Source organism: Cydia amplana, chromosome 21 (assembly GCF_948474715.1).
Source record: "Cydia amplana chromosome 21, ilCydAmpl1.1, whole genome shotgun sequence".
Lineage (NCBI taxonomy): Eukaryota > Metazoa > Arthropoda > Insecta > Lepidoptera > Tortricidae > Cydia > Cydia amplana.
In genome coordinates this window covers 4,656,490-4,683,683 of record NC_086089.1, presented here as the reverse complement: position 1 = coordinate 4,683,683, position 27,194 = coordinate 4,656,490, and the positions used below count along the sequence as shown (strand labels likewise).

Genomic DNA, 27,194 nt, shown 5'->3' with positions numbered 1-27,194 from the left:
AATTAGAACTGAGATAATTAACAAAGAACGAAATTTCGTTCCTATACAAAAAATACCGGTATAAATATCTCCCTGAAATTTCAGTACAATGCAATAAAGAACCACCACATTTCGCTATCTGCTACACGTTTACCGTAAATAGGCCAGCGGGCCGCCAGGCGGACGTTTTGCTCGTCAGCGGAATTCCTGCTTTTTGCTGTCGTGCGGCGTTGTTGCATTGTGCCGTCCCAGTTTAACTCGGCCGAGTCAGTTTAAGAAGTCTCAATGGCCCAGTCTAGTAGTGCTCAATAGGAATAGTAAGAAATGTAAGAATGTCATATCAATTCAGCTTAAACCATCATTTTTGCCTTGGACAATCAACATCGGACGATTCGCAATACCGGTATTGAAATCTCAATACCGGTATTCCGGAAGTAATACCGGTAACCGGTAATATGCATTATTTAAAAGTCTTTAATGCTTAAGTATATAATATTTTTTGTTTATATTATAATTTTCGTTTTATAGAATACACGCTACGGAATAGATTTTGCACAAACTTACCCGTAAGAATGCATAAATATCCCTCTAAGCTCAATAATGATGTAGCATTTGGCATGAAAGCTTAGCATGGTCTGCTAGGCTTCTTGGCAGAATTGGGTTGGCAAGAGTAGCAGTACCCACCACGCAAAATAGGCGCAATTTTATGACGCCGAGTTGCGGAAACCAAACCCGTGAATACCTATAACCTTAGCATGGTTGGACTCTAATAACATATTATTTACCACAAAGTAAATAGGTATACAATTATGCATCATACAATGATGGCACCTAAGCACAAAGACATATATCATTATATAGAGACCCAATCATTAAAACACTGACTAATAGAGTCAGGTGTTAATAAGTTAGACCTTGATATACATCAGCGGTGATTACACAACTGGAATCTGACCAGTGGAATGTGAAGCCAATTGATTTTATTGTCAACATGTCCACCATGCAGTTTATATAGGCAGGCGTGGCTCACTCCGCGATTTCGTCGCTTTGCTACAGGTAGCTAAAAGTACATCCGTTCCGCCCCAATTTTGGGGAAAGCCATAAGCCGCGCGTGGCGCTGTCGCCACCTAGCGGCCATATCTGTGCTGATCGTAACAGACGTGTTTTTTTAGAGAGTGAGTCTTCTGTACTTAGTACTATTATTTATTCTGTGTCATGGTTGTTTTCTATGTATTTAAGTATTTGTATATTATATATATCGTTGTCTGAGTACCCACAACACAAGCTAGCTTACCGTGGGGCTTAGTCAATTTGTGTAATAATGTCCTATAATATTTATTTATTTATTTTATTTATTTATACAAGGTTTATTTATACATAACACTAGGGCTGCCATCCGTCCAGGTTTCCTCGGATTTGTCCTAGTTTGGAGGCCGAGAAAACCCAGACACTTTTATAAATGAAAAATAAAGTGATTGTTTTTTTAAATATATTTTTTTCGGACACGTCTGTGGAAAAAATGCTATTTACGCCAAATGTTTTGTCCAGGTTCGGTGAATTTAGAGATGGCAGCCCTACATAACACAATCCAAGCTTACAATATAATATTTATTTGAGATGTTTTTGTGTGGTGTGCTTAAAGCTCACATCAATTTATTATTCTACTTTTAATTACCCAAACATGTTTCTCATACAAACTGAATAGGGTATTTGACTACTAGTCAAATCAGTTTCTTTATTTGAAATGTCAAAACAATTTTTCTAACATGGAATTTATATGAAACACTAGCATGTGAAATCACAATCAAATTACCTACTCTTTATAGTTTTATATGAGTTTTAAAATGGAATATGTGTCTTAAAATAACTGCTGTCTATGTTTCTCTAATAATTTTCTGGTGCTTTATTTCATGCACAGTGTAAAATAATTTATTTTAAATGGGTGTTTTCTAAAATAAATATCGAAAACCTGATTCTTTCAAATCTGGACATTCTTGGGCTCATTCTACTCAGAATCGACAGCATCCTCCATCCTTCCATTAAAAAAGGATGTCCCAAAATGTCCATTCCATTACATCACGTAAAACGTTATGAGAATTTTTTTCACTTGTATGGACGTGACATAGTGGAATGTATAATTATCATACAAATTTTTGGGACAAGTTTTTTTATCATCAGGATTAAATATGCTAGTGATTCTGAGTTGAAAGAACCCAAAAACATCAGGATCTGTGAGAATTGGGTTTTCAATGTTTATTTTAGAAAACGCCCAAATACAGTCAAATACCCTATTTGTCTTATGATTACTCATGATATTCATTCATTAAAAAAATATTCCTTTACAATGTGTAGGTTTATTAGTTATCTTTTCTCTGTCAGAGTGGAAAATGGAAGCCCCGTGAAACTGGACCTTGTCAACTGGTTAGGTTTTATGAGATGAACTTTTAAATGAAAAAATCTCACGTAGTGGATAATGTTTTATGGAAAAGAATAAAAACAAGTGAAAGTAGAACAGGTGCAAACAAGTTAGTACAAGAGATTTAATACAAATAATACAAAATATTTTAAGAAATGGGTTGAAGCGTTGGAGCCATTCAATGTAGAGTTAGGTATGTATCCTAGAGTTTTGAAATTGACAGGTAATAGGTACCCACTGAGAAAACCACAAGTACCTGTAACTTGCCTGTATGTATAATCATATTCATATTATTGCTCATACTATCTACAGGAAAATTGTAATTTCAAGGCAGGCGTAAAAAATTACCTATTTTTAGTGGCAGAAATTTATTTCTATAAATATCTCCCCAAAATATGGAATGTTTTTAATGTATAACTGATAACATAAAATGTATCCATTTACTTGTTTAATACCTAGCCTAGTATGAGGATATGTAAAGACATAAGGAGGCATGTTCTGAGGCGTATGAGTCGCTCTAAACGAGACCAAGTGACACTGATTTCTCGGCGCGGTGTTTACGCTAACCGGTCCAAGAAATGCCACCGTATCAACTTACAAAAACTACTGTTTCGCTTCATCTTACTATAAACTTGGCATACGTTTACACACAAACCAAATACATAGCGCATATACGAGAACTAAACAATAAAAGATTTAAGAATCTCGAGATAGGAAAGGATGACATTCGGTGACACAAAGTAAAGATCAATTTCTCATCTTATCTAAGCGAATTAAAGCAAATAACTTACAGATTTAAATTTCAACAATAAACACTGCACAGCACAGCACTGGTTTCTGTCTTTATAACAGTAAACAATCACAATTATAGAGAAAACAACAAAACCACAATTGACTAAATCCAAATATTGAAATTATTGACACCCTTTAAACCATAAGCAAATTGTTTTGCTTTTTAATTGTTTTACTTTCAATTTCGTTTATTCCAAATCATTAGCTTCTAAAATTACTAACTTTTATAATTACATACAACTGCATACAATTAAATTTGTATGTTTCATTCGTAGCTTATTAAAATAGTAAACAATGGTTAAATTTTATGTTTCTTTTTTATGTTGTCTATGCTTCATATTCAGTTTATTTTTGCTGGCAACATAAAAACTAATGTCAAAAACGAACGTCCTTTCATTTGACGTCCTGTCATGGTCCTGTCTAATCCATGTTCTTTTCCAAAGAGTATAATAACTATATATAGTAAAAGAGAGCCAACTCGCGATAAATGTCAAAAAACGTCTACACAAACGCTCCAAGCGGAATTTGACCAAACTAACCTTTACGTATGTGTGCGTGCACAGTGCACACATGCATACTAATAAAACTATGGCGCCTTTTTCCTTGACCGTTTACAGTGAACTACAAATTTGAGGTTTCCATTCTTTCACCTTATTGCAAAGCAATCACGTGAAAAATGAATACACCTCATTGTAGTACACTGTACACGGTCAAGGAAAAAGCGCTAATATATTATGTAATACCTAATTACCTATTCATGCAGTGACGATTTACTACAACCTATTTATTTAGTATTTTATAAATGTTCACACCAAAGAATACTTTAGTCGCAAAAGTAAAAACACGGATGTATAAAAATGGCATTTATTTTTCATTACTTACATGCATAACAAACCATAAAAAATATATTTTCTACGGCTACCACTTATAGTAAATTAGTTCGAAATATAACAAATCCACTATTAAAACTTAGACCACACTTGGACGTAAATTTGACTAGCTATAGCACATGCCACGAAGAATTGACGCGTTTTGGAGTAATTTTGTTTTGATTCGCACAGCCGATAAGGCAGTATCGTTTTTTTCTCCCAGGCGCACACATTTTCATCAATTTATAGTGATTAAATTAAATTATTAATATATAATTTCAGAAAATTTAAGTTTTCTGTTTGACTTTTATAGTTTGACGGTTACTATGTTTTTTTGTTTTAACGTTTCCTTTCACGTAGGGCACTTGGCGAATCTATTTAGTTAGTTGTTGTTAATAAAAACGATTATATTATGTTCATATAAATAAAATGATATTAAAACTAATATAAACGATATAAAAAATGTGAGGTACTTAAATTACAGAAAATTTTAAACGTTTTATACTTGAAACGGAATTTGTGTCAAAAATGCAAAGACAATTTTTTTTTCTTTTTAATAATTATGGGTTGGATGCGAGTTTTTTAAACACATGTTTTTCCGATGTTTTTCCGCAGTGGCGCCATCTGTTTGATTCATTTGGAAGCATCAGGTGAGGAAATATTGCAGTGACATGATGCTACTGCGGATACAGCGCTGATTTCCATACATAAGGTTTAAGTTTCCTGCCCCTGTTCTTTTCATTGAGTTCATCGGTCGCATTTGCGTAAACACACTTATCTTTATAAATTCAAGATTGTGCAGTACCAAATAGTCCAGATAAAACAGCACCGTATGGCGTTTACAGATAATCAGTGAACCGCGTAGTGATACGTGAAAGTTACAGTGATTTTAGTGCGTAGCTCGAACGATGACGGAACAAGCGAAATTCGAGGGGAACTCTGACCCTATTTTATCGAATGCAGCCGTGACGCCTGGTGGAAGTGTGCCAGCCTTCAGAAATCCCATCCCATCGACCTCTTTTGCAAATAGTACTTTAGGACCCCCAGTTTTACCACCTAGGCCAGACTTGGCTATACAGCCTTCTTATTCCATGACCCCCGGGTATTCTTACGGAGGGATGAATTCGTACGGTATGGGTGGTATGGGGATGGGAGGGATGGGATACAGCAATTATGGATATGGGGGTTTAGGAGGTGGCTATGGGATGGGGGGTATGGGAGGTATGGGTGGTATGTCGCCTTATGGGGGATACAACAGATATGGACCGATGTATGGCGATATTGAAAACAGGTTTATTTTTCTCTATGGTTTTTGTTTGATGAGTCATACATTTTTTTTGTATTTAACAATTTCACCAAACATGATTAGATGTAGGTAAGTTAGAAAGGTAAGGTGTAACTAAATGTTGTGATATTCTTAATGTAAGAATGTTTTACACCAAATTATGTAACTCAATGTAAACATGAAGAAAGATAACATGATGTAATTGAGTTAGATTATTAAGATAATATCTCAATTAACATGTTATGCTATGGATATCTCAGTGAAGTCAATTTTTAGCTACATTTTCATTCATATCATTTCAAAAATGACTTGTAGAGTATAAATAAACAGTGGCAGTGCAGACATGACAAACTTCACATTTTACAATGAGGAATACTTGATTGACTATTTGGGCAGTATAATTTTTTAGAACATTAAAAAAATTACTTAAGAATGTATTATCCACCAATACTTGACCTAGTACAATTGCCATCAGATATATCAGAGTGGCCAAGGTGTTCACAATATCTGAACACACACACACATTTACTGTACACATTTACTGGATGATCTCTGTGTTATGTATTTGTTTTGTGCAATAAAGTTTACTACTACTACTACTACTACACACTCTAATGCCCTGACAATAGAGGTGTGTTCAGATATTTGTGAGCACCTTGGCCGCTCCGATAATGATGGCGACTGTTCATTTGACAGTTAAAACTACAGCTGCATAAAAATATAGGACTTGTGTGGTTAAAATACAATATGTATCTTTTCCAGATTTATTCAAATGGCAGAAGAAAGCTCACGGCCTGCCTTTGATTCGATACAAAGTCTAGTCAATGCAGTCGGCAGTGTCGCCATGATGCTTGAAAACACATTCTTTGCTCTCACCAGCTCATTCAGAGCTATTTTAGGTAAGTTAGACTCTAGACTTCTTAATAAAACTTCTTCTTTCTCTTTGCCTTATTCAGGCTTATTCCCATTATTTGGGGTCGGCTCTCCTCGTTCTCAGGGAGCGTTTAAGTATTACGTAACGCAATTTTTGGACATTTTTGACCCCCCCTCCCCCCCATGTAACGCGCCGTAACGTTTTTCTGTGCCCCCCCCCCCCCCTAGTAAAACGTTACGTAACCACCAAGTGACCATTTTTTTACCTAAAGGCCACAATTATGTGGCGTAAGGTTTATTCGGGTAATTCCGGAAATCGGGTAATACCGAAAATCATTGTAAAATCACTCGTATTCCGATGTAGTAAGAGTCAGCTTTCGGAATTATCCGCCACTATTCGTCATTCGGAAATATCCGAATACACCTTAAAGTATCGTAAAGTGGCGAAAAGTTCTGAAGGGTTAAAAAACAATGATACGTAACGCGTAGTTCAAAGCCCCCCCTCCCGCCCCTGTAACGAGTGTAACGCATCGTAACGTTTTACAAGACCCCCCCTCCCCCCAAATTCGTTACGTAATACTTGAACGCTCCCTCATGCGCCAGGACCGTCTGTCCTGAGTTGTCTTTGGGGTAAGTTGGGCTCGTTCCAAGTCGCGGGTCACTGTAGACCACCACGTGGCTTTAGGTCTTCCTTTTCTGCTCGCTTCCCTGTTCGGCAATGCCAGGGCTTGCCGGACTACATGGTCTTCGGGGCGTCTCATCACGTGGCCATACCAGCGAAGCCTACTTTCCGTGACTTTGTTTGTGATGGGTGCAACTTTGTAACTACCTCTGATGTATTCATTTTTCACTTTATCGAGTCTTGTTACTCCTGCCGCCCACCTCAACATCTTCATCTCTGCCACGTGTAATTTTTGTTCGTGCGCCTTTTTGATCGCCCAGCATTCTGCCGTGCTAACAACATACGCAGTAATCGCAGTTGTAAAGTCATGCAATTGTTTATCTTGTTCTCTTTGAATAAGTTCTTTATTTAAACGATGATTTTCATGCAAGTACTGCACTTACTATTAGCAGGGCAGCATTCAGCACCGTACTTCATTGCCGGTCTCACGGCTGTCTTGTAAACTTTGCCCTTAACTTTGATTGGCAGACTTCTTAATAAAACTATGGGACACAATAATAATTTAAAAGTCAAATACAGTAATATGAAAATATAATCATTGGTTTTAGTTTCCCCACCATATAGCTAATAGCACATGCACATAGCCAATAGGATCATGAAATGAACCCAATAGGGCCCTTAGTGTTCTAAGCAATAAATTAAATTTATTAAAAAAAAATACTCAGAGAGATCAAAAATATATTCAATTTTGAAATTGTTAACCACAAAAATTTATAAATTGTTAGCAAACTTTCAAACATTATAAGCAGAAAATGATGTTTGTGTTCAATGTCAATAACTCAAAACAGGTTTTTGGTCTCTAACAACTTGTTAAGTTACATAAATACGGTTTTACCGCGCGTCACGTTTCGGAGATACTATTTATTAAGATTTGTTTTTAAGGGGCCCACTGATTAACAGTCCGCCGGACGATATCAACCTGTCAGTTAGAACAAAAAGTTGACAGTTCCGAACAACTGACAGGCCGATATCGTCCGGCGGACTGGTAATCAGTGGGCCCCTTTAGGGTTTCCCCAAAGGGTAAAAACGGGACCCTATTACTAAGACTCCAACTGTCCGTCTGTCTGTCTGTCACCAGGCTGTATCTCATGAACCGTGATAGCTAGACAGTTGAAATTTTCACAGATGATCTATTTCTGTTGCCGCTATAACAACAAATACTAAAAAGCGGCCAAGTGCGAGTCGGACTCGCCCATGAAGGGTTCCGTATTTAGGCGATTTATGACGTATAAAAAAAAACTACTTACTAGATCTCGTTCAAACCAATTTTCGGTGGAAATTTATATGGTAATGTACATCATATATTTTTTTTAGTTTTATCATTCTCTTATTTTAGAAGTTACAGGGGGGGGGGACACACATTTTACCACTTTGGAAGTGTCTCTCGCTCAAACTATTCAGTTTAGAGAAAAATGATATTAGAAACCTCAATATCATTTTTGAAGACCTATCCATAGATACCCCACACGTATGGGTTTGATGAAAAAAAAATTTTTGAGTTTCAGTTCGAAGTATGGGGAACCCCAAAAATTTATTGTTTTCTTTCTATTTTTGTGTGAAAATCTTAATGCGGTTTACAGAATACATCTACTTACCAAGTTTCAACAGTATAGTTCTTATAGTTTCGGAGAAAAGTGGCTGTGACATACGGACGGACAGACAGACGGACAGACGGACAGACAGACATGACGAATCTATAAGGGTTCCGTTTTTTGCCATTTGGCTACGGAACCCTAAAAAGTAGGGAACCCTCGGTGGGTGAGTCCGACTTGCACTTGTCCGCTTTTTAGGGTTCCGTAGCCAAATGGCAAAAAACGGAACCCTTATAGATTCGTCATGTCTGTCTGTCTGTCTGTCCGTCTGTCCGTCTGTCCGTCTGTCTGTCCGTCCGTATGTCACAGCCACTTTTCTCCGAAACTATAAGAACTATACTGTTGAAACTTGGTAAGTAGATGTATTCTGTGAACCGCATTAAGATTTTCACACAAAAATAGAAAAAAAACAATAAATTTTTGGGGTTCCCCATACTTCGAACTGAAACTCAAAAATTTTTTTTTCATCAAATCCATACGTGTGGGATATCTATGGATAGGTCTTCAAAAATGATATTGAGGTTTCTAATATCATTTTTTTCTAAACTGAATAGTTTGCGCGAGAGACACTTCCAAAGTGGTAAAATGTGTGTCCCCCCCCCTGTAACTTCTAAAATAAGAGAATGATAAAACTAAAAAAAATATATGATGTAGATTACCATGTAAACTTCCACCGAAAATTGGTTTGAGCGAGATCTAGTAAGTAGTTTTTTTTTTATACGTCATAAATCGCCTAAATACGGAACCCTTCATGGGCGAGTCCGACTCGCACTTGGCCGCTTTTTTAATACATATATTTGGATGGTGCAAATTACTTCCAAATACTAGCTAACTTTAGAATATTTAACACTCCTTTCATCGGTGATAATGAAGGAATAATACATAAAGAATTCAGAATAATTTTAATGCTAATTGTCTGTTGCATTTCATTTACAATTTTAATTAATGAGGTTAAAAAACGACAGATTATAATTGTTCCGACTGCCTTTGAACCAAACCAAAGTCTGTAGAATATGATTTATGTTTCATTGGATTTGCCATATCTAAAGACATGTTTTTGCAGTGATTGCAGCGATATCTGTAATAGGTATACTGTTGTTAAATGATTTATTCGTTTATTTTATTTCTGTATAAGGTTCAAGGGTCAGTCAAGTTGCATCTTTGCAGTATTTTCTACATATAATGGCTGTAATAATGTTTCCCTGCACACACCTAACAATAGATTCATAATGATGAGAAACTTTGACAGCTATTGTTTATGTCAGGGACTCCCAACATTTTTATATGATTTTATTTTTTGTTTTAGTCCAGTCTCGATGCAAAAATGACTTGCTTGAAAAACATGCGGTTTTTTTTAATAGATAGAGTGATTCAAGAGGAAGGTTTATATATAATTTTTTAACACGTGCGAAGCCGGGGCGGGTCGCTAGTAAAAAATATGATTAAAAAAGAGATCCACGGGAAAACCAAAGTTGTCGACATAGCTCACAGTGGGTAGGCCCCAAATTAGATGGACCGACGATCTAGTTAAAGTCGAGGGATACCGTTGGTTGAGGGCAGCGAATGACCGTTCGTTGTGGAGATCCTTGGGGGAGGCCTTTGTCCAGCAGTGGACGTCTTTCAGCTGAGATGATAATGAGGATAAAAAGAAATTAGACAATCGACTTATCATTTGAGTGTTTCAGATATAAAAACAGAGCTTAGTCACAGTGCGGACACGCCATACATCAAAAATGATTGGCGTTTATATGTGTGCGCGGCACGTCTGTACACGCGTCATTGTGTATCTGACGGACTTCTGGCATGCTCTCAGTAGAGCGACTTATGCACACATTCATGTCGCGGCCAGTCACGGGGCGAGGGAATCCGAGCCGGGGCGGGGCGGTGCGTGTCCGTTCTGTATGATAATGGTATTACTTATTCTGTGGCTTAGTTCAATGTTTAATCGTATAATTACAGGTGTAGCAGAGAACTTCGGTCGCCTCAGGTCTCTGTTCGCGCAGTTCTGGTCGACGTTCGCCGTGGTGCGATCTCTGAACTGGCTCGTACGGAAACTGATGGTCATGCTTGGAATTAGGACTGAGAACGAGTTCAAGGTATTCAAATAGTACACTCGTGCGCGAAGCCACGAACGCGAGTGTGAAGTCGATTTTCGCAGACAGCGAAATCGACTCCATACTCTTACTCGCGCACAGTCTGGAGGAGGCTTAACACTGAACGCCATACCGCATCTAAAGGGGCCCACTGATTACCAGTCCGCCGGACTTTGACGATATGAGCCTGTCAGTTGTTCGGAACTGTCAGCTTTTTGTTCTAACTGACAGGCTGATGTAGTCAGGGGGACTGATCATCAGTGGGCCCCTTAAAGTAAGTACACTATCACACTAGGTATGCACGAAGAACAGTAAAGGAAAGTCATTTCGTATTTCTATCGACGACGAGCATAATTTTATCCTCGTGCAGCCCAATGTACATTAGGATGTACACTCAGTTTCGATGGAATGTCAACCTTATATAAAAACAAAGTGGGTAGCATTTCATTTGTCTCGTAAAATTTTCGAACTAATGAAATTCAACCCAATTGAAAATACAACAAGGTTCAAACTTCCTTGGCTATAATTTTGTATGGTGGGCGGCATGAGGATATTGCTGCCCCGCTCTCTTGCTGCAGGCTTTCAATGCCACTGTGCGAGCTGAGTAGGAAATAGCGGGTGAATTAACGGAATTCTTCGTGTTTAGCGCCTTTACTTTACAAAACCGTTAGTTAGTTAAATAATTATCTGTTTTAAGAGTCACACGAACCTAGTTGCATTTTAAAACAACACTGAAATAACATGAAGTTTGACATGAACATTCAAGCAACATATATCTATACTTAATTACACAATCTATATTTAATTACCGCGATATAGTTTCATTGTTTTTACCTTAAATACCGACGTGTCAGCGGAGTTGCACCAGCTGTGGTCACGGAAAGACTGACGTCCCAGCAAATGTCAACGGAGATATAAATAAAACAACACTGAACTACCCGAAATTAGTTTATAAAAATGTTCGGGGTAGACAAAGAAATTGCAACTACCCGTTAAAGTTTAATATGTGAAGCACAGAAAAGCGTCCGCGCTAGGGCGATGAAAATAGTAGTTTGTGTTACAAGGGATCAAAATGATACCTATATTTCCGTCAAGGGCGTACATTGAATCCTGAGCGTAATGAGGGATTCAAGTGTTAACGTCCAAGACGAAATAATTTTGATACCGTGTGACACATACTGCTTTTCACATCAACTATGAGGAAAATAAAAAAATCTTAGTGTTGACACAATCTGATGCTTAAACAGATAATTTAAGCTAAAAAAATGTAAAAATAGTGTCCTTGAACAGAAAAGTGTTACTTTGATCCCTCCTATCAGGGAGGAAAAAGCTCTTTTCCGAATAGGAGGTGTGAAAGTTTAATTTGTAAACGAATTTGGAAAATTAGGCTCAGTTTTTCTCTTTCAAAATCTAAATTCCATATATAACAACAATCTATATTTTCAGGCATGGGCCGAAGCAGTTGCGGCTACGCAAACGGGCACAGGCACACCCGAGCAACGTGCCAAGGGAGCCAGCTGGCCTATCCTCCTATTCTTCGGAGTGATTGCCGCCGCCCCATACATCGTGCTGAAGATGCTGAGTGGACTTACCACCAGCGTGAATGAGAGACGTAAGTTATACCTACCGTAAGAGCCCATCAACGTGCACACTAGCGCCACTGTTAAATAAACGTGATTATTTAAATTTAACGTAATATATTTAAAAAAGGGGGCCGCTACGGACTGTATCATGTATTAAAGTACCTTTTGAATACATCAAACTAAAGTCTATTTTTTAATTCCGTAGACTGAAATGACAGTTAATAGTATGAACATGAAATGTCATTTCATACTATTAACTGTCATTTCAGTCTACCGAATAAAAAAATAGACTTTAGTTTATATGTTGCTGGATTCGTCGATCTATGAACTCAAAACTAAAACGGCCGTTTTATAACTTTGGACGCAATAGTTTTCTAACCCCTTTTGTTTTCTCCACAGTAAACGATCCAAGATCCTGGCAGAACCCGCTCCGTTCCGTGGCCCAACACGAATTCCAAGCGACATCACCTCAGGAGCTCAGCTTCCGGAGCGGCCAGGTCATCCTCCTCGCACCACAATATCTTCAGGGCCAGCTCTGGAACAGCGGCTGGCTCATGGGTAGCACGGACAGACAGACAGCCGGATTGGTACCGGTGAATTATATTAAAGTTATTAAGCCGGAGGAAACAGGTGAGAAAAGTATGGAGGAGATGAATAAGCATTTTAAGCAGGAGTTGTGATGCTACTGACTTTTGAAACTGAAATAAACATTATATATCGCCGCTATACTTACTCAACCTCGTATCTGCAACACTCATTTGATGACAAAAACACCCGTATTCCGAATGAAAGAAAAGCGACATTTCCATCAAATGATTGTTGCAGATATGAGGTTGAGTAAGTATAGCGACGATGTTTGAGATGGAACATAATGACTATGGCGTCTGGTAAATTTACTGGTATACTAACGCCATCTAGTAAAAGTCTCTTCCAAATGTCCTTGCAGAGATAAGCAGTCTATTATCTTTGGTATGAGACATTGTATATCTGAAACACTTCGATTATTATCGGTTGTATGACGTCATTATTTATCCTGGAAAACTATACGTGTCGTTTTATTCCCCGAAATTATAAACATATTATACACGGGTTATCATCTGTAGTAAATGAGTAACAGGTTTATATTTATATACTAAATTATATTCAATATAATAAGATTTATGAAATTTCTGTCGCATCGGGGCTTACGGAAAGGCGAAATAATTCTAATTTTATATTAAATTATAGTTTTAATTTTAAAATAGACATGTAAACATTGTAAAACTGGCTATTTCCACGCAACGATTCTCTTCATGTATTATTTGGGGGAAAACATTGCTAAAATGCTGCCATCTACAACAATAATATGTTTGAGAACGCAAATGTATAGAAATAGCAGTCTTTATTTACGTAAATCTCTAAGATGTAGTTACCAAACAGGTGTGGAAGTAATTTTAATATTATACGTAGATTAAAGAAAATCAAGCAGCGCTTGGCAAGCTCTCTTATCGATACAACATACGAAAAAAATAATGTACTAGTTTTGGATATTTCCGTACAGTCTACATTGTTTATGTTTAGTAAGTTGTTTCCATACAAATACCGGGTGATTTTTCAACCCTTTGAACGCTTTACCAAACATTAGTGAATTATTTAGTTCGTATAAATCGATACTCTTTTATTCAAAAGACATTCCAAATTAAGCCAAATGAAATAACATTAAAGTAGGTAACAATGCAGCCCTATTTGCATACAATCAGTATAATTAAATTCGTATACTCATACTCATACTCATACTCGTTTATTCATAAAGCCAATTTACATGTCAAATAAATTATACACTTACACTTAAACTTAAAATTATATATACAATCAATCGAAAATTAAAACAAAGCTTATTTACATGTCGAATTAAAATTGGAAAACGTTTAAAATTAAAATTGAGGTCAAGACGAAAGACTTAAAATTTAAAATTAGGATACATTTTAAAATTACAATTAATATAAAAAAAGCTGATTCCCGTGTCTAATAATATTGAGGTCAAAATTGAAAAATAGTAGAAAAGCAAAAGTCAAAATTTAAGTTTAAAATAGTAGGTAAATATGATACATTTTTAAGATGTGGTAAAAATAATAATTATTCAATGTTAGTATATCTCACAATGGTTTAAATTTGAAAAATAATACATTTAATAACTGAAAGTCTGTTCAGATGGGCACTGACCCTGTATGCATAATGAACTCCCCGTAGGTGTAGAACGGGTGATCGACGAGCCAGTTCTTTAATCGATGCTTAAAGTTGCACAAACTTGGTGCGTCAATAACGTTTTGTGGTAGTTTATTATAGACAGCAGGTCCCATTACATGAGTTAATTTATTCGATTTCTTTAATTTCCTACTAATTCCTACAAGTTTTTTAGCATTACGCGTATTGTAATTAGACCCCATCTCTTTCGTTTTATAAGTGTCTAAGTTTCCTCTCACGTATATCGCTACCTGCATTATTACTATTGCGGGCAGTGTGAGAATGCCGAGTTTTTTAAAAAGCTCTTTGGCAGGGGTGTCAGCGGGCACTCGTGCAATGGTCCTGATGGCACGTTTCTGCAGGCGAAAAACTCTTTCCCATTGCGCACAGAAACCCCATAGCTCTGCACCATACTGTATCAATGAGTGAACAGTAGCGAAATAACAGGTTCGTGCAACCTCTGGAGCCACTATCTTCGTAACACGACCCAAAGCGAAGCATGCACTTCCTAATTTGCCACACAACCTGTCAACGTGCAGATCCCACTTTAAGCCTTGATCGATTTGGAATCCTAAGAAGGTGGTGGAGGCGGTTTGTTCAAGCATTTTTCCATCGATCTGGACTCTCAGTAGCCTCGTACTGCGGCCCGACAAATTGAAGTGCAAGAAGTGCGTCTTTTTTAAATTTAATGCCAGCCCGTTCCATGCGAACCACCGAGACAGCTGTGCTGCCGCGGTGTTCAGTCCTTGCTCTAAACCGTCAGTGGTAGGCGCTGTAACGATCGCGGCAACGTCATCGGCGTACATTAGAGTTTCGGCGGCCTGAATGGACTCGGGTAAGTCGTTGAGAAGTAGGGAAAAAAGTATATTTGATACAGATGATCCCTGCGCAACACCCATAGTCGCTTCCAAAGGATCCTATCTTATCTTACCGCCGTCACCTACTACAATTTGGGATCTATTTCTGAGTAGGCTAGTAAATAGGGACAGTGTTGAGCCTTGAATGCCGTAATGTTGCAGCTTTGCCGCTATCACAGCATGGTCAGCGACATCAAAGGCCTTGGAAAGGTCACAGCACAAGATTGCGACCTGCTGTTGACCTTCCCTGGCAGCCATGGTACGGCGGATTAGTTCCCGAGTTAGAGAAGTCGTCGAATGCCCTGTACGGTACGCATACTGCCGTTCAGATAGCGCGTTCGTAGCGACCAGGAAGTTGGAGAGGCGTCTACTCAGGCCACTCTCAAGAACCTTCGATACCGCTGGGATGATAGAAATAGGCCGGTATCCATCCATATTTTCTCTCTTACCTTTGCCTTTGAAAATCGGAGCAACTTTGCTAGTCTTGAGCAGAGGGGGCATAATGCCCTCCTCTATGCAGCGGTTGAAGAGATGTGCCATAGCAAACGCAAGCGGGATTGGGGCTAGTCTTAATAACTTCATGCTTATGCCATACACATCCTTCGAGGCTTTTGGTGGTATTGTTGTTGTTATGAGACGGTGCACCTCATCAGCAGTAAATGGCTGAAGAGAGAGGGTTCCGGTCGCAGCCGGTCGAACGGCACGCAATTCATGCATCGCGCACGCAACATCGGCGCTCGGCGCCCCGCACGCCGCTGCTGCACTCAAAAACCTACTATTAATCGCATTCATGGCGTGTTTCTTGCTGGGGAACTCTGATCCATCATCATCTACAATAATATCTGCGACATCTAACGCAGGACTGTTGTTTTTTCCACGTTCCTTGTTTATTACTGACCACAAAGTTTTAGATACATTATCGCTGGATTTTATTAATTTATTGTAGTGACTAGATTTGCTATTTTTTACCAAGTTGTTATAGTGTAGTCGCATATTCTTTATAATTTCATCAATTAATTCATTATTGGGTTGCCTATCTCTTATTTCTACCATGTCAAATAACAATGACTTGTACAGTTTCACTTCCGTTGTAATCCACGATTCCGTTGTACTCTTCATGATTCGCTTTCTAAGGGGGAAACTAACTTCATATTTATTCACTATTATATTTAAAATGGCTGTAGTTAGTTTGTCAGCATTAGTATTTTTAGTAACTATTTCCATCCAGTCAACACTAAGAATAGCATCAGCAAAGATAGCCTGGTTGCATTCAGTGAAATGCCTACAATATGTATGGATGTTGTTTACCATTTTACTGTTTCGTAATCGCACTTCCGCTTTGATTGCAAGGTGGTCGCTTAAATTAGTTGTTAATGGGCTAACATTGACGGAGCCTGCCGATAAGTTTGAATACAAATGGTCCAAGCATGTTGCTGTATTGTCAGTTATACGCGTGTAAAAATTTACCTCATTAACAAATCCGTGCGTACACAGTAAATCGGCCCATTGTTTAAGGTTCGCATTGCTATCGCCTAGGCAATTTACATTAAAATCCCCAATTACAATGCAATGTAGTTCCAGGTCATCTATTTTGTCAAGCACCCGCTCGAACACCACAAGGAAATCATTTATACTGACAAGGTTAGTTCTATATATACAAAGTATCGTTATACTATAATCAATAAGGTCTATAGCCGAGATTTCACAATATTGTTCTATGGATAGTTGCATCAAGTCAGTATTTTCAACACATTTTACACCATCACGCGCGTACAAACATGACCCACCGTGTAATTTATTTGTCCTACAATAACATGATATTAATTTGTAACCGTCTAAATGTACACATGTTTTGGTGCATGTGGAAGGAGTTGCACGAAAAAACCCCGCCCTCTCCGGAGTCTCCGGTGCTTCCGCGTCAACAGTGGGCAAGATGTTCGTTTCTCGTTCTGGGATACTTGGTATATTGTTGTTGGTACTATGTGCATTCTCTGATTGTACTGTTGAGATAAGCCGCGACAAGTGTTTGAGTATGTTTTGGACTCCTGTTCTGCCTATTTTACCTGTTGTTTGATAGTAATGTTCTAGGTTTAAATGTCTGTTAGATTCCAAAAGAAAGCCATATTTGTATTCTCTAATGTCAGGTATTAGAAGATTAATAAATTGCTTCACTCTGCTATTGTATAAGGGTGCACCACAGATATACGTAGGTGTAGTTAATATTACGTTCGTGTTCAGGATAGGCTTTAAGGTCTCTCTAATTGATTTTACTAGTTTGTTGTAATCGTGAGTACTGTTGAAATCTGACTCCCCAATCATAATTACGCAGTAGTCTTGATTTGTGTATTCTCTTAACTTATTCTGTAAGGATCGGAGAAGTATATTGATGCCCACATTTGGCATGAGTAAGTGGCAGTAATCGTATTCACTGTAAAGATCGCTCGACTCTATGTTGCGTAGAATGTTATACCTTTTATTGCTAGAGATGATACATAGCTTACGTTTAATTGTCGATTCCAGTTGTTTGTCGAGGGTATTTTTTGTGCCTATATAGGATGGAGTTTCGGGGTGTACAACATGTGGCTGATTGGGAATAGAATATCGCAACTGTTGTTCGAGTTCTGTAATGCATTCTCGTAGGCGGTGCACCTCTTGTTGAGCACTGCATAGTTCATTTTGCAAGTCTCTAACTTGACGCTCCAAGGCAATTGAGTGTAGTGTATATTTTGACTCTAGGGTAGAGTTTTGAGTGTTATTGCTAGACAAACTCTTTCGGTCTTTTCTCGACTGTGCCGGGGACTTGCATATATTTTTGAGTGCCGATATTTCTCTAACCAGTTTTTCGTTTTGACGGCAATATTCATTTTTTTCCATTATAATAGTTTGGAGTTCGTTTTCAGTGCTGGATAGCTCTATTTTCAATCTTTGAATTTCATTTTTTAGTTCTGTTACAAGGCTTACGTCGTTTTGTATCTCTAAACTTCTTGACAAACTATTGAAACTGTCGTCCATAAATTGAAGCGAGTCGGTGTCATTTATAAAATCACCCTGTATTAGTAATTCGCTAGATTTAGATTTAAAGAGCGTTATGTTTTCTACTTCTGTTTCAGTAAAGGCCGAAATACGCGGCTCAGGTGTGTTTGGAGCCCTTTCAGATTCTGTTACCTCGTAAGTAGTTGGAGCCCTTTCAGATTCTGATTCTGTTACCTCGTCAGTAGATGGAGACGCTGGTGGCGTGCTGTCTTTTATGGTTACTTTAGCGTCAGAGACGGGCGACGCATTGTTCAAGCTTAACTGCTCGCTGTTGCTGGGTGACGCTGGTGACATAATATCTGCATAATCCGAGCTTAATTGAATTTTAACGCTGGGTGACACTGGTGGCGGACTTGCAGTATTTTCTAAGTTGAGAGACGCTGGTGGCGTGCTGTCTTTTATGGTTACTTTAGCGTCAGAGACGGGCGACGCATTGTTCAAGCTTAACTGCTCGCTGTTGCTGGGTGACGCTGGTGACATAATATCTGCATAATCCGAGCTTAATTGAATTTTAACGCTGGGTGACACTGGTGGCGGACTTGCAGTATTTTCTAAGTTGAGAGATGCTGGTGGCGTGCTGTCTTTTATGGTTACTATAGCATCAGAGACGGGCGACGCATTGTTCAAGCTTAACTGATCGTTGATGCTGGGTGACGCTAGTGACATAATATCTGCATAATCCGAGCTTAATTGAATGTTAACGCTGGGTGACACTGGTGGCGGACTTGCAGTATTTTCTAAGTTGGTTTCGGTGTACGTAGGCGCTGATGGCGGGCTAACTGCAGATTCTACTCCTAATCGGTCGTCGGTGCTCGATGAGGCTGGTGGCGAACGCGCTACATTTTCTAGGCGTGTTTGAGTATCGGCGCTGTGTGAAGGTGGCGGCGATGTTGTTGCGTTTTGATAGTCTAATTGAGCTTCCATGCGGGGTAATATCAGCGACGGGCTCGTAATATTTCCAGGGTCTGTTTTGGCGCAAGAAATAGGCTCTGAAGTTTTGGTGACTTTTACTTTTGTGGGGGAAACAACTAACGTCGGTGTACTTTCCGTATTGTTTTTCTTTTTTTTTGTTACGTTGTTGAATTCTACGGTTTTTGTGGTCACAGGAGACATTTTTTTCGCAACAGTGTTGGGCTTGTATTTGTTGGTTCTACATGTAATACATACCCATTCTTTCCGTCTTTCAACTGTCATGAGTTGGAATAATCTCTGTGACCTTCCCGCACAATGCGCATGGTAGGTTTGTATACATATCGAACATCGCAGGACGTCTTTGCCTTGTACGTCCTCTTTACACTTTGTGCAAGGTGTGGTAGTTGGGGCCATCTTGCGGTGTAATCCGAAATTATTTATACGATTTAAGCACAGATCCTCGGTACGAAAGTTATGCACTCTTCGTATTCTTGTGAAGGACAAAGTTTGTTGTACTTCCAATAGATGGCGTGATGCAGCACTAACAACTAAAGATTAAGTTCCATGCGCATGAGAGTGCTAGCTAGCAGGCAGCTTACGTGGTAGTTATGTAAGTTTGCGGTAGATGGCGTCCGAAGTATGATACTTAGTTATTAGGCGTGCAAAGGTTTCGTCGTCGTATACTTGCTGTTTGTCTATAGGTGGCGCTGAGTAACATATGATCGAATCAGCTGATGTGTCAATGTCATTGCTTGGCCTTTGTTTATATGTAGTTAGATGTTTTGAATTGTAACGGTGTTATTTCTGTATGGATCGCGTCTTAAAACCGTAATCACTCACGTTTTCGGGTTCTGTTATTGTTGTAATGATTCAAAATATCCGTATTTGAGTTCTGTGTCACTGAATATTATGTTTCTTCTTATAAAAGTCACTAGTTCAATTGATCACTTCTAAACGGTAAATATTTCTTGTCTCAATTAATTTTATTTAAGGATAACACTCACACTTGATAATTAGGTATTGTTTTGCACATTTGTAACTTTTAACTAGTATACACCACTTTTTTGTAATTTTACTTGCATTTTTTTAACGGAGCCGAAGTTGCGCGTGGCAGTGGCGCCACCTATATATATACTACTGGTGTAGGCAGCCTATGAACTATAAATGAACTGTTTGTTTTTATTTTATTATTTGAGATTGTTATTATTCGGCATTTTAAATGTACTATATTTTGTTTTTATAAAGGCCTGTGCACTCCGGATGCGTGTGCATATATGTTCATGTGCGCGTTGTAATATACGAATTGCGTGACAGAGCTGGTGTGGTGTGCACATGCCTTTAATTTTGCATTTTTTCTAAGACTGCATTCATCAATTGGAATTATTTTAAGTTTTGATCGTAAATATGCAATTACGTCTAAAAATCTTGATATTAGACAATGGCTAAAAAATTAAATTAGGTTTAGTTTAGGGCAAGACAAGAGTAATGCGAGTTTATTGTGTGCTTTTTTAATTCAAATTTAAGTTTTTTTATAAAAGTGCACCATTAATAAAATACGCACACTAAAATCGTGACTCGCGTTACTTTTTCGTAGAATCGACTTTTAATGTGACTTAATTGTCAATCTATGTTCAATTGTACACAATATGGGATGGACTGATTTGTTAAGATTAAGCAATAAACGATTTCTTATTGGACTTCTGTGTTTATTTGTACACTTTTAGACTATTTTAGACTTAGACTTTCGTATGTGTGGTGAAATCGCAATTTTTTTAAATATAAAACGCTCACGTCCCGTCCGGAAAACGCGCCTGTGTGACGGAACTTTTAAGGCTTCGTCACACAGGCGCGTTTTCCGGGCGGGACGTGAGCGGGGCGCGCCGCTTTTACATATAAAACGCTCACGCCGCGCCTGGAAACGCGCCTGTGTGACGGAACCTTTACGATACGCACACGATAGGCGTGTTCAAAGACTTCAAATGGTTAACGTGTGAAATGAAACTTGTCAGATATGGATTTTGTTTTATTGTAAAGTCATAATCTAGTTTACAAGTAGGGCTCCGGGAACTCGAAGGTCACCTCGCGCCCCGTCAGCTTCTTGTACACAGACTGGAAGGTGTCAACCTGTGGACAAACAAAACTATTGGTTACAAACACTGACAATCCAACCTCTACACTGAGCTTAGGCCAATTCTTTCATGAAACCGATGCTGCCAAAAATACGGGGGTGCGGGGGGACGAGGTGAGCGAATCCCGTGCCGTGATTGGTCCGTTCAAAGGCACGGACCATTCACGGCACGGGATTGACCCGAAGATGGAGTAACGCTACCGTATGTGTGGCAGAGGGGGTAGCGCGACTATGCTATGTCTAGAGGTTGGATTGTCTGTGGTTACAAATAACTCTACACCTGAAATCTGCAGGCACATAAATAAAATAAATATTTATGGACATTTTTACACAAATGACATGAATGATCACATGAGATGATGTTAATTATAAGATGTAATTGGGCGGTTTTTTTTTCAAATTTGGGTTTTTTATGTTATTTCTACTCAGAATCACGAGCTCTTTCTATCCTAATAGGAGAAAAAAAGTGTTCCAAAATTTCCATACATTTTTCAGTCTTTCCATTCCGCGACCGCCATACAAAGACTATGAAAAATGGTGACGGAATGGAAATAAAAACCTTAGGACACTTACATAGTCTGACAAGAAATTGTAGAAATAAAAACCGGCCAAGTGCGAGTCGCACTTGCGCACGTAGCGGTCCGTACCATTACGCAGAAAACGACAAAAATTCACGTTTGTTGTATGGGAGCCCCACTTTAATATTTATTTTATTTTGTTTTTAGTATTTGTTGTTATAGCGGCAACAGAAATGCATCTGTGAAAATTTCGACTGTCTAGCTATCACGGTTCTTGAGTTACAGCCTGGTGACAGACGGACGGGCGGACGGACGGATAGCGGAGTCTTAGCAATAGGGACATTGCACAACTGGCTTCGGCTAAGGCAAAAACAAAGGTGGAAACGAGAGGTCCGATCGCTGTGTCTAGCTCCAACCTATGGTTGTCGCCTTAGCCGAAGCCAGTCGCGCAATGTCGTGGCCAGGCCGTTATATTATACAGTCTGCCTGGTACAGTCGACGTTATAGATGTTGTTTTACAATTGTCGCCTTATTAAAAAGGCATAAGCTGCACACAATTATTGGTGCAATAAAGAATATTTACTTACAATTTTAGGGTTGAGGCTCTTTTACTTATTTTACTGGGTCAAATAAAAATGCGACAGAACGTGCCACTGCTGCTTGAGATCTACAGGGTGTAATGGTCAAAGTGGTCATCACTACATAGTATACAGGGTGGATTTTCTTTTTGGGTCAGTGAGGGCAGCTACCAGATCCCGTGCTGCTACGAGAAAACGGTCTAAGAAGACCTGGAGAACATGTGAAATTTAATTCACATTTTTCTATCTGGCCAATCAGTCCTGTTACATTTAAGGACCATAATACTGTATGAAGACATTGCTGTAGGACTGATGGGCGAGATAGAAAATTGAGAATAACATTTCACATTTTCCCCATAGTAAATGTATGGAAAAAGTTTTTATTAATTTGTGGCTTTTTAGTACATTACCGTAAGTTGACCCCTAGGAAACTATTGATACTGGATAGGAATGGAATCGATTGGCATACAAAAACGGCATGTGAAAAATAAAAGTTTTCATTTTCATACAAATTGTATGGGAAAAGTTTTCCTCCATTAGTGGCTTTTCTAGCCGGAAATTTTTTTTTGGTTCCATACAAGCTTTTGATCCTTAATAGGAATGGGATCGATTGGCATCAAAAAAAAAGTTTGTCAAAAATGACCTTTTTCTCGCACCCTGTATGTCTTTTCCAAAATCTGTAAAAGCCAATCTTCATTAATTTGAAATCGAGGGAAGGTCTTCTTAGACCGTTTTCTCGTAGCAGCACGGGATCTGGTAGCTGCCCTCACTGACCCAAAAAGAAAATCCACCCTGTATAACAAAGTCGCTTCCCGCTGTCTGTCCCCATGTATGCTTAGATCTTTAAAACTACGCAATGGATGCGGTTTTTTTTTAATAGATAGAGTGATTCAAGAGGAAGGTTTATGTATAATTTGTTAACCCGTGCGAAGCCGGGACGGGTCGCTAGTATAACCATAGAGAAAAAAATACATAGAGTGCTCACTCCATACATCAGTTTTAGTACCAAAAAGACTATTAGCATCGAGTAGCGGAACTATCAGTACTGCTACTTGACAATAGATGTCGCCACCGACCGGAAAGTCTTATGCTGTTGAGATAAGACTCTCCGGTCGGTGCTACATCTATTGTCAAGTAGCAGTACTGATAGTTCCGCTACTCGATGCTAGATGTAGACACTGAAATTAATAGTCTGAACTGATGTATGGAGTGAGCACTCTATGCATTTTTTTCTCTATGGTATAACATAAGCTTGTAATACCTTGTGTTCAATAGTAGTCTGCTGGTTCTTGTCTAAGTGCACCTTGATCAGCTGAGACCCATCCAGCTTGATGCGGATGCGCTTGCCCACGATCTCGGCGGGAAACACCAAGTCCTCCAAGATGGCGTCGTATACTGACGTTAGGGTCCTGAAAGATAAGTGGCCATGTTTCTAAACAACGGGTTCCAATTATCCCCCTTTCTCATGCAAAATAGGCACAACAGTTGTTGGCGTTGGAAAATGCCCAGAAAACTAACCAAACTAAGTTTTAGCATAGAGAAATATAGTAAGACAAGAGTGCTCACTGCATACATCATTGGTACCAAAAGGACTATTATTTTCAGTGTCGACATCTAGCATCAAGTAGCGGAATTATCAGTACTGCTACTTGACAATAGATGTAGCACATATGTTGTTGAGCGTAAGACTTTCCGGTCGGTGCTACATCTATTGTCAAGTAGCAGTACTGATAATTCCGCTACTTGAGTCTTTTTGGTACCAAAACTGATGTATGCAGTGAGCAATCTTATGTATTTTTTTCTCTATGGTTTTAGATATAGAAGTATAGCAAACTAGACCAAAACCAAACCTGTTTCAGTTTTGGCAAGAAATATGGTATTGGTTGGACACTAATAATCATAAACATCTATCAAATCTAAGTTACAAGTTGGAAAACCCAGCGACGTGTCGCGACTGCAGACGAAATGTCGCATCCGCGTGTCATGTACTAATCATTGGTCAGCCGCGGTCATCTGCAACGCGACACACTAGGTTCCAACTTGTACCTTTAAAGTGCCATTCATAATTGTCTCTCCCTATTCATTCAATTTTGACATTCGTTTGTTAGTAAAGGACAATATTTACACATTAATTGCCACCCAGCCAAACAAGACATCCGCGCCAGGCCACAAAAATTCGTCAAATAAATTCAATTCAATTCTTTATTGCAGATAACAAATGATCCATATTAAAAACAATAAATAGGAACACTTAAAAATTATTACAATTAAATTAAAATAAAGCTGTAGTACCACGATCCCGACAATCGGGTCGTCCGGCCTGGGGACGAAATCATAACATACCCGATAGTCGGATTTTTGGCACTGAATGTGTCAAGCACCAGTTCTGAACAATATTAACACGGGGTTAATTTTTACCTTGATCGTGGCCTCTTCTGTTTGTTGGCGACGCGCGTCTTGTGGCTGGGCTTGGGCAGAATCTTGCGGTCTCCGATGAACACTACGTGTTTGCCGCTGAACTTCTTCTCCAGCTCTCGGACCAGGCGGATCTGGATCTTCTGGAACGCCTTCAGCTTGGGCATCGGCACGTAGATGATGATTGACTGGAAATTAGAGAGAAGTTTGTGAATTGTGTATGTATTAATAACTAGGAATAACTATTAACTAATAGAAAACTTTTTATCCTGGAAGTCAACCCCTAAGAGGGTGAGATGAAGGTTGAATTTTAGAATGAGGGTGCTCTATTTGAAGAAACTTATGCTTTCCAACCAAGCGTGATTTGGTTAAGTACTGATGTCAATTTTTTTTTTGTTGACACTTGTATATATATTATATGTAATATATGTTTAGTATTTATGTATGTAGCATGTGGGTGGATCAACTATTTCTTGTTGTTATTCTGTCCGGTCACCCAAGAGACAATAGTAGCATAGTTTGTTAGAAGACATTGTCCACCACCTTCTTCTGACACGCTTGGTAGACGACCCTCAATGGAAAGGGTTTATAAGTTTCACAATAAAGCGTGTTTGGAGAATTTAAATGCCTAAAAATCAGATTTTAATGAGTGACCCAGGGGAACGTAACCATGGCAACGAGTGACAAGAAAAAGTTGATTCTCCCATGTATTTTATTTTATAATATTATTTATGTATTTTATTTACTTTTGGACATTTTGGTTGGGTAGTTTACTTTTAAATTGTTACTGTGCATTCCGTAAGTTTGTCTATCTAATTTGAATTCTCTCATCTACTCGAAGGTTAGCTGGAAGAGATCCCTTACAGGGATAAGTTCGCCTTTGTACCTTTATTTTTGTAAATATTATGTAAACCTGTGTTGTGTCCAATAAAGTGATTACTACTACTCTATGGAGAGGCCAGTGGGGCCAGTATAACATCTAGGAATATAAATCATTGGTCACTACTTGGTAAAAATAAAGTAAGTGCTTATATATTATCCTGTCAATTCAAGCTATAAAACTCATAGTATAAAGCAGGGGTCACCAAATGGCAGACCCGATCCCTATCCGGACCGCCAACATATTTTATTTTTTTGCTTATTTAATAAACTCAAGGAGAGGCAAGCAATGGTCAATTTATTTTAAGAATCGGACCCCTGAAGAAATAATTGGTGACCCCTGGTATAAAGAATGAATGTATTATTTTGTAATGGAAGAGGATTAGTTTTTCTTTAAAGTTGGATCTTATTAAAGATCCTTTCCACAAATTTCGACATTTGAAACTTAGATACTTCTGTTCGTTTCCTTTTAAAATACTGATTAGTTAATTACATCTGATATTTATTCCATTTTTCATGTGCATCAAAATAAATGTCACATAACTTAGTTTGGCAGAGTATCATCAGTCTATCCCAAATAGTTTGACTTGCCTTGGCTTATGAGATGACTGATATGCCATAGAGTCTGTGCGGAAAGTGAAGAGTCGTGGAATGTATGGGGCCCAATACAATCCACGACTCTTCTCTTTCCGCACAGACTCTATCTTAGACATGCTGTATCAAATTTGAACATAAACAAAACACGACACCCCTTCTAAGAGACCCTAAAGTTGTTTCTAAATCAAATAAATTTATTGAATAAATACCTTTTTGTTGTGCAGTTCAATCTCCTTAGCCTTGGTAATGTACAGCTCCCTAAGCTGCGCCTTCAGGTCGGAGTTGGTCTCCAACTCGACCAGGGCCTGCGAGATCGACGTCTCGAAGGGGTCGGCATCCGCCGCGCTAGCTTTGATTATCTTCGTACTCATCTAGAAACCACAATTCACAATTTCAACACGGCCATACATTTATAGGTTAGAAAACTTATTAACCTCACGACTTAGCAATTAACACCGAAATTCACTAAGGAATCACCACTAACAGCTTTTTTAATAAGGCTTTAAGAACTGCTAAGGTTAAATTTAATTTTTATTTCACTTTAACCAACAAAAACAACGTTGAACACAGAGGGATCCGAAGTGTCACCACAAAATATCTATGTAATCTTTACCGTAACTGCGGGATTATGGGAATAATTAAATTCCTAATTAAATAAAAAGCTGGATAAATGTATTATTTGTGGAATAATGCAATTTATTTTACTAAAATTATTTAAAAATTCTCATCGACAGCTACCTTGAGAACTAACCGGGAGCGAAAGAGATAGAAAATCTATGTGCCCAGCGTCAACACTTAAAAATCTCCCATGCGTAGTTCCATTTTAAACAACATGAAAGTAGAGTTAAATTAATTTTAAATATATAATTATGTTTATCAATGACTGAAAT

At 38.5% G+C, this 27,194-nt stretch overlaps 3 protein-coding genes across 3 annotated transcripts in view; 1 reads left to right on the top strand and 2 right to left on the bottom strand.

The window, feature by feature from the left end:
• The first annotated feature begins 4,793 nt into the window (after nt 1-4,793).
• LOC134657926 (peroxisomal membrane protein PEX13) lies at nt 4,794-12,844 on the top strand. Its single transcript, XM_063513510.1, has 5 exons — nt 4,794-5,347; nt 6,104-6,240; nt 10,448-10,584; nt 12,028-12,193; nt 12,564-12,844. The coding sequence occupies exons 1-5, from the start codon at nt 4,965-4,967 to the stop codon at nt 12,842-12,844; spliced, it is 1,104 nt and encodes a 367-aa protein (XP_063369580.1). The 5' UTR covers nt 4,794-4,964.
• Nucleotides 12,845-20,423: 7,579 nt separating this feature from the next.
• Nucleotides 20,424-27,194, bottom strand: part of LOC134658185 (disintegrin and metalloproteinase domain-containing protein 10-like) — a 392,100-nt gene continuing 385,329 nt past the window's right edge. Inside the window, exon 15 of the mRNA XM_063513794.1 lies at nt 20,424-20,436. The gene's annotated coding sequence lies outside the window, so the exon portion shown is untranslated. The remainder of the gene's footprint in view (nt 20,437-27,194) is intronic.
• On the bottom strand, nt 21,200-27,104 carry LOC134657841 (small ribosomal subunit protein eS7). The gene is made up of 5 exons (XM_063513419.1): nt 27,043-27,104; nt 26,514-26,675; nt 24,832-25,016; nt 23,675-23,822; nt 21,200-21,313 (listed from the first exon to the last, which is right to left on the bottom strand). The coding sequence occupies exons 2-5, from the start codon at nt 26,673-26,675 to the stop codon at nt 21,236-21,238; spliced, it is 573 nt and encodes a 190-aa protein (XP_063369489.1). The 5' UTR covers nt 27,043-27,104; the 3' UTR covers nt 21,200-21,235.

Excerpts from the sequence above, each read along its gene's own strand:
- LOC134657926 (XM_063513510.1), top strand. The coding sequence starts at position 4,965 with ATGACGGAACAAGCGAAATTCGAGGGGAACTCTGACCCTATTTTATCG. Across the intron at positions 6,241-10,447 it reads CTCATTCAGAGCTATTTTAG|GTGTAGCAGAGAACTTCGGT; the intron begins GTAAGTTAGACT and ends GTATAATTACAG. Across the intron at positions 12,194-12,563 it reads CACCAGCGTGAATGAGAGAC|TAAACGATCCAAGATCCTGG; the intron begins GTAAGTTATACC and ends TTTTCTCCACAG.
- LOC134657841 (XM_063513419.1), bottom strand. The coding sequence starts at position 26,675 with ATGAGTACGAAGATAATCAAAGCTAGCGCGGCGGATGCCGACCCCTTC. Across the intron at positions 25,017-26,513 it reads TTGAACTGCACAACAAAAAG|TCAATCATCATCTACGTGCC; the intron begins GTATTTATTCAA and ends TCTAATTTCCAG. Across the intron at positions 21,314-23,674 it reads AGACTACTATTGAACACAAG|GTTGACACCTTCCAGTCTGT; the intron begins GTATTACAAGCT and ends GTTTGTCCACAG.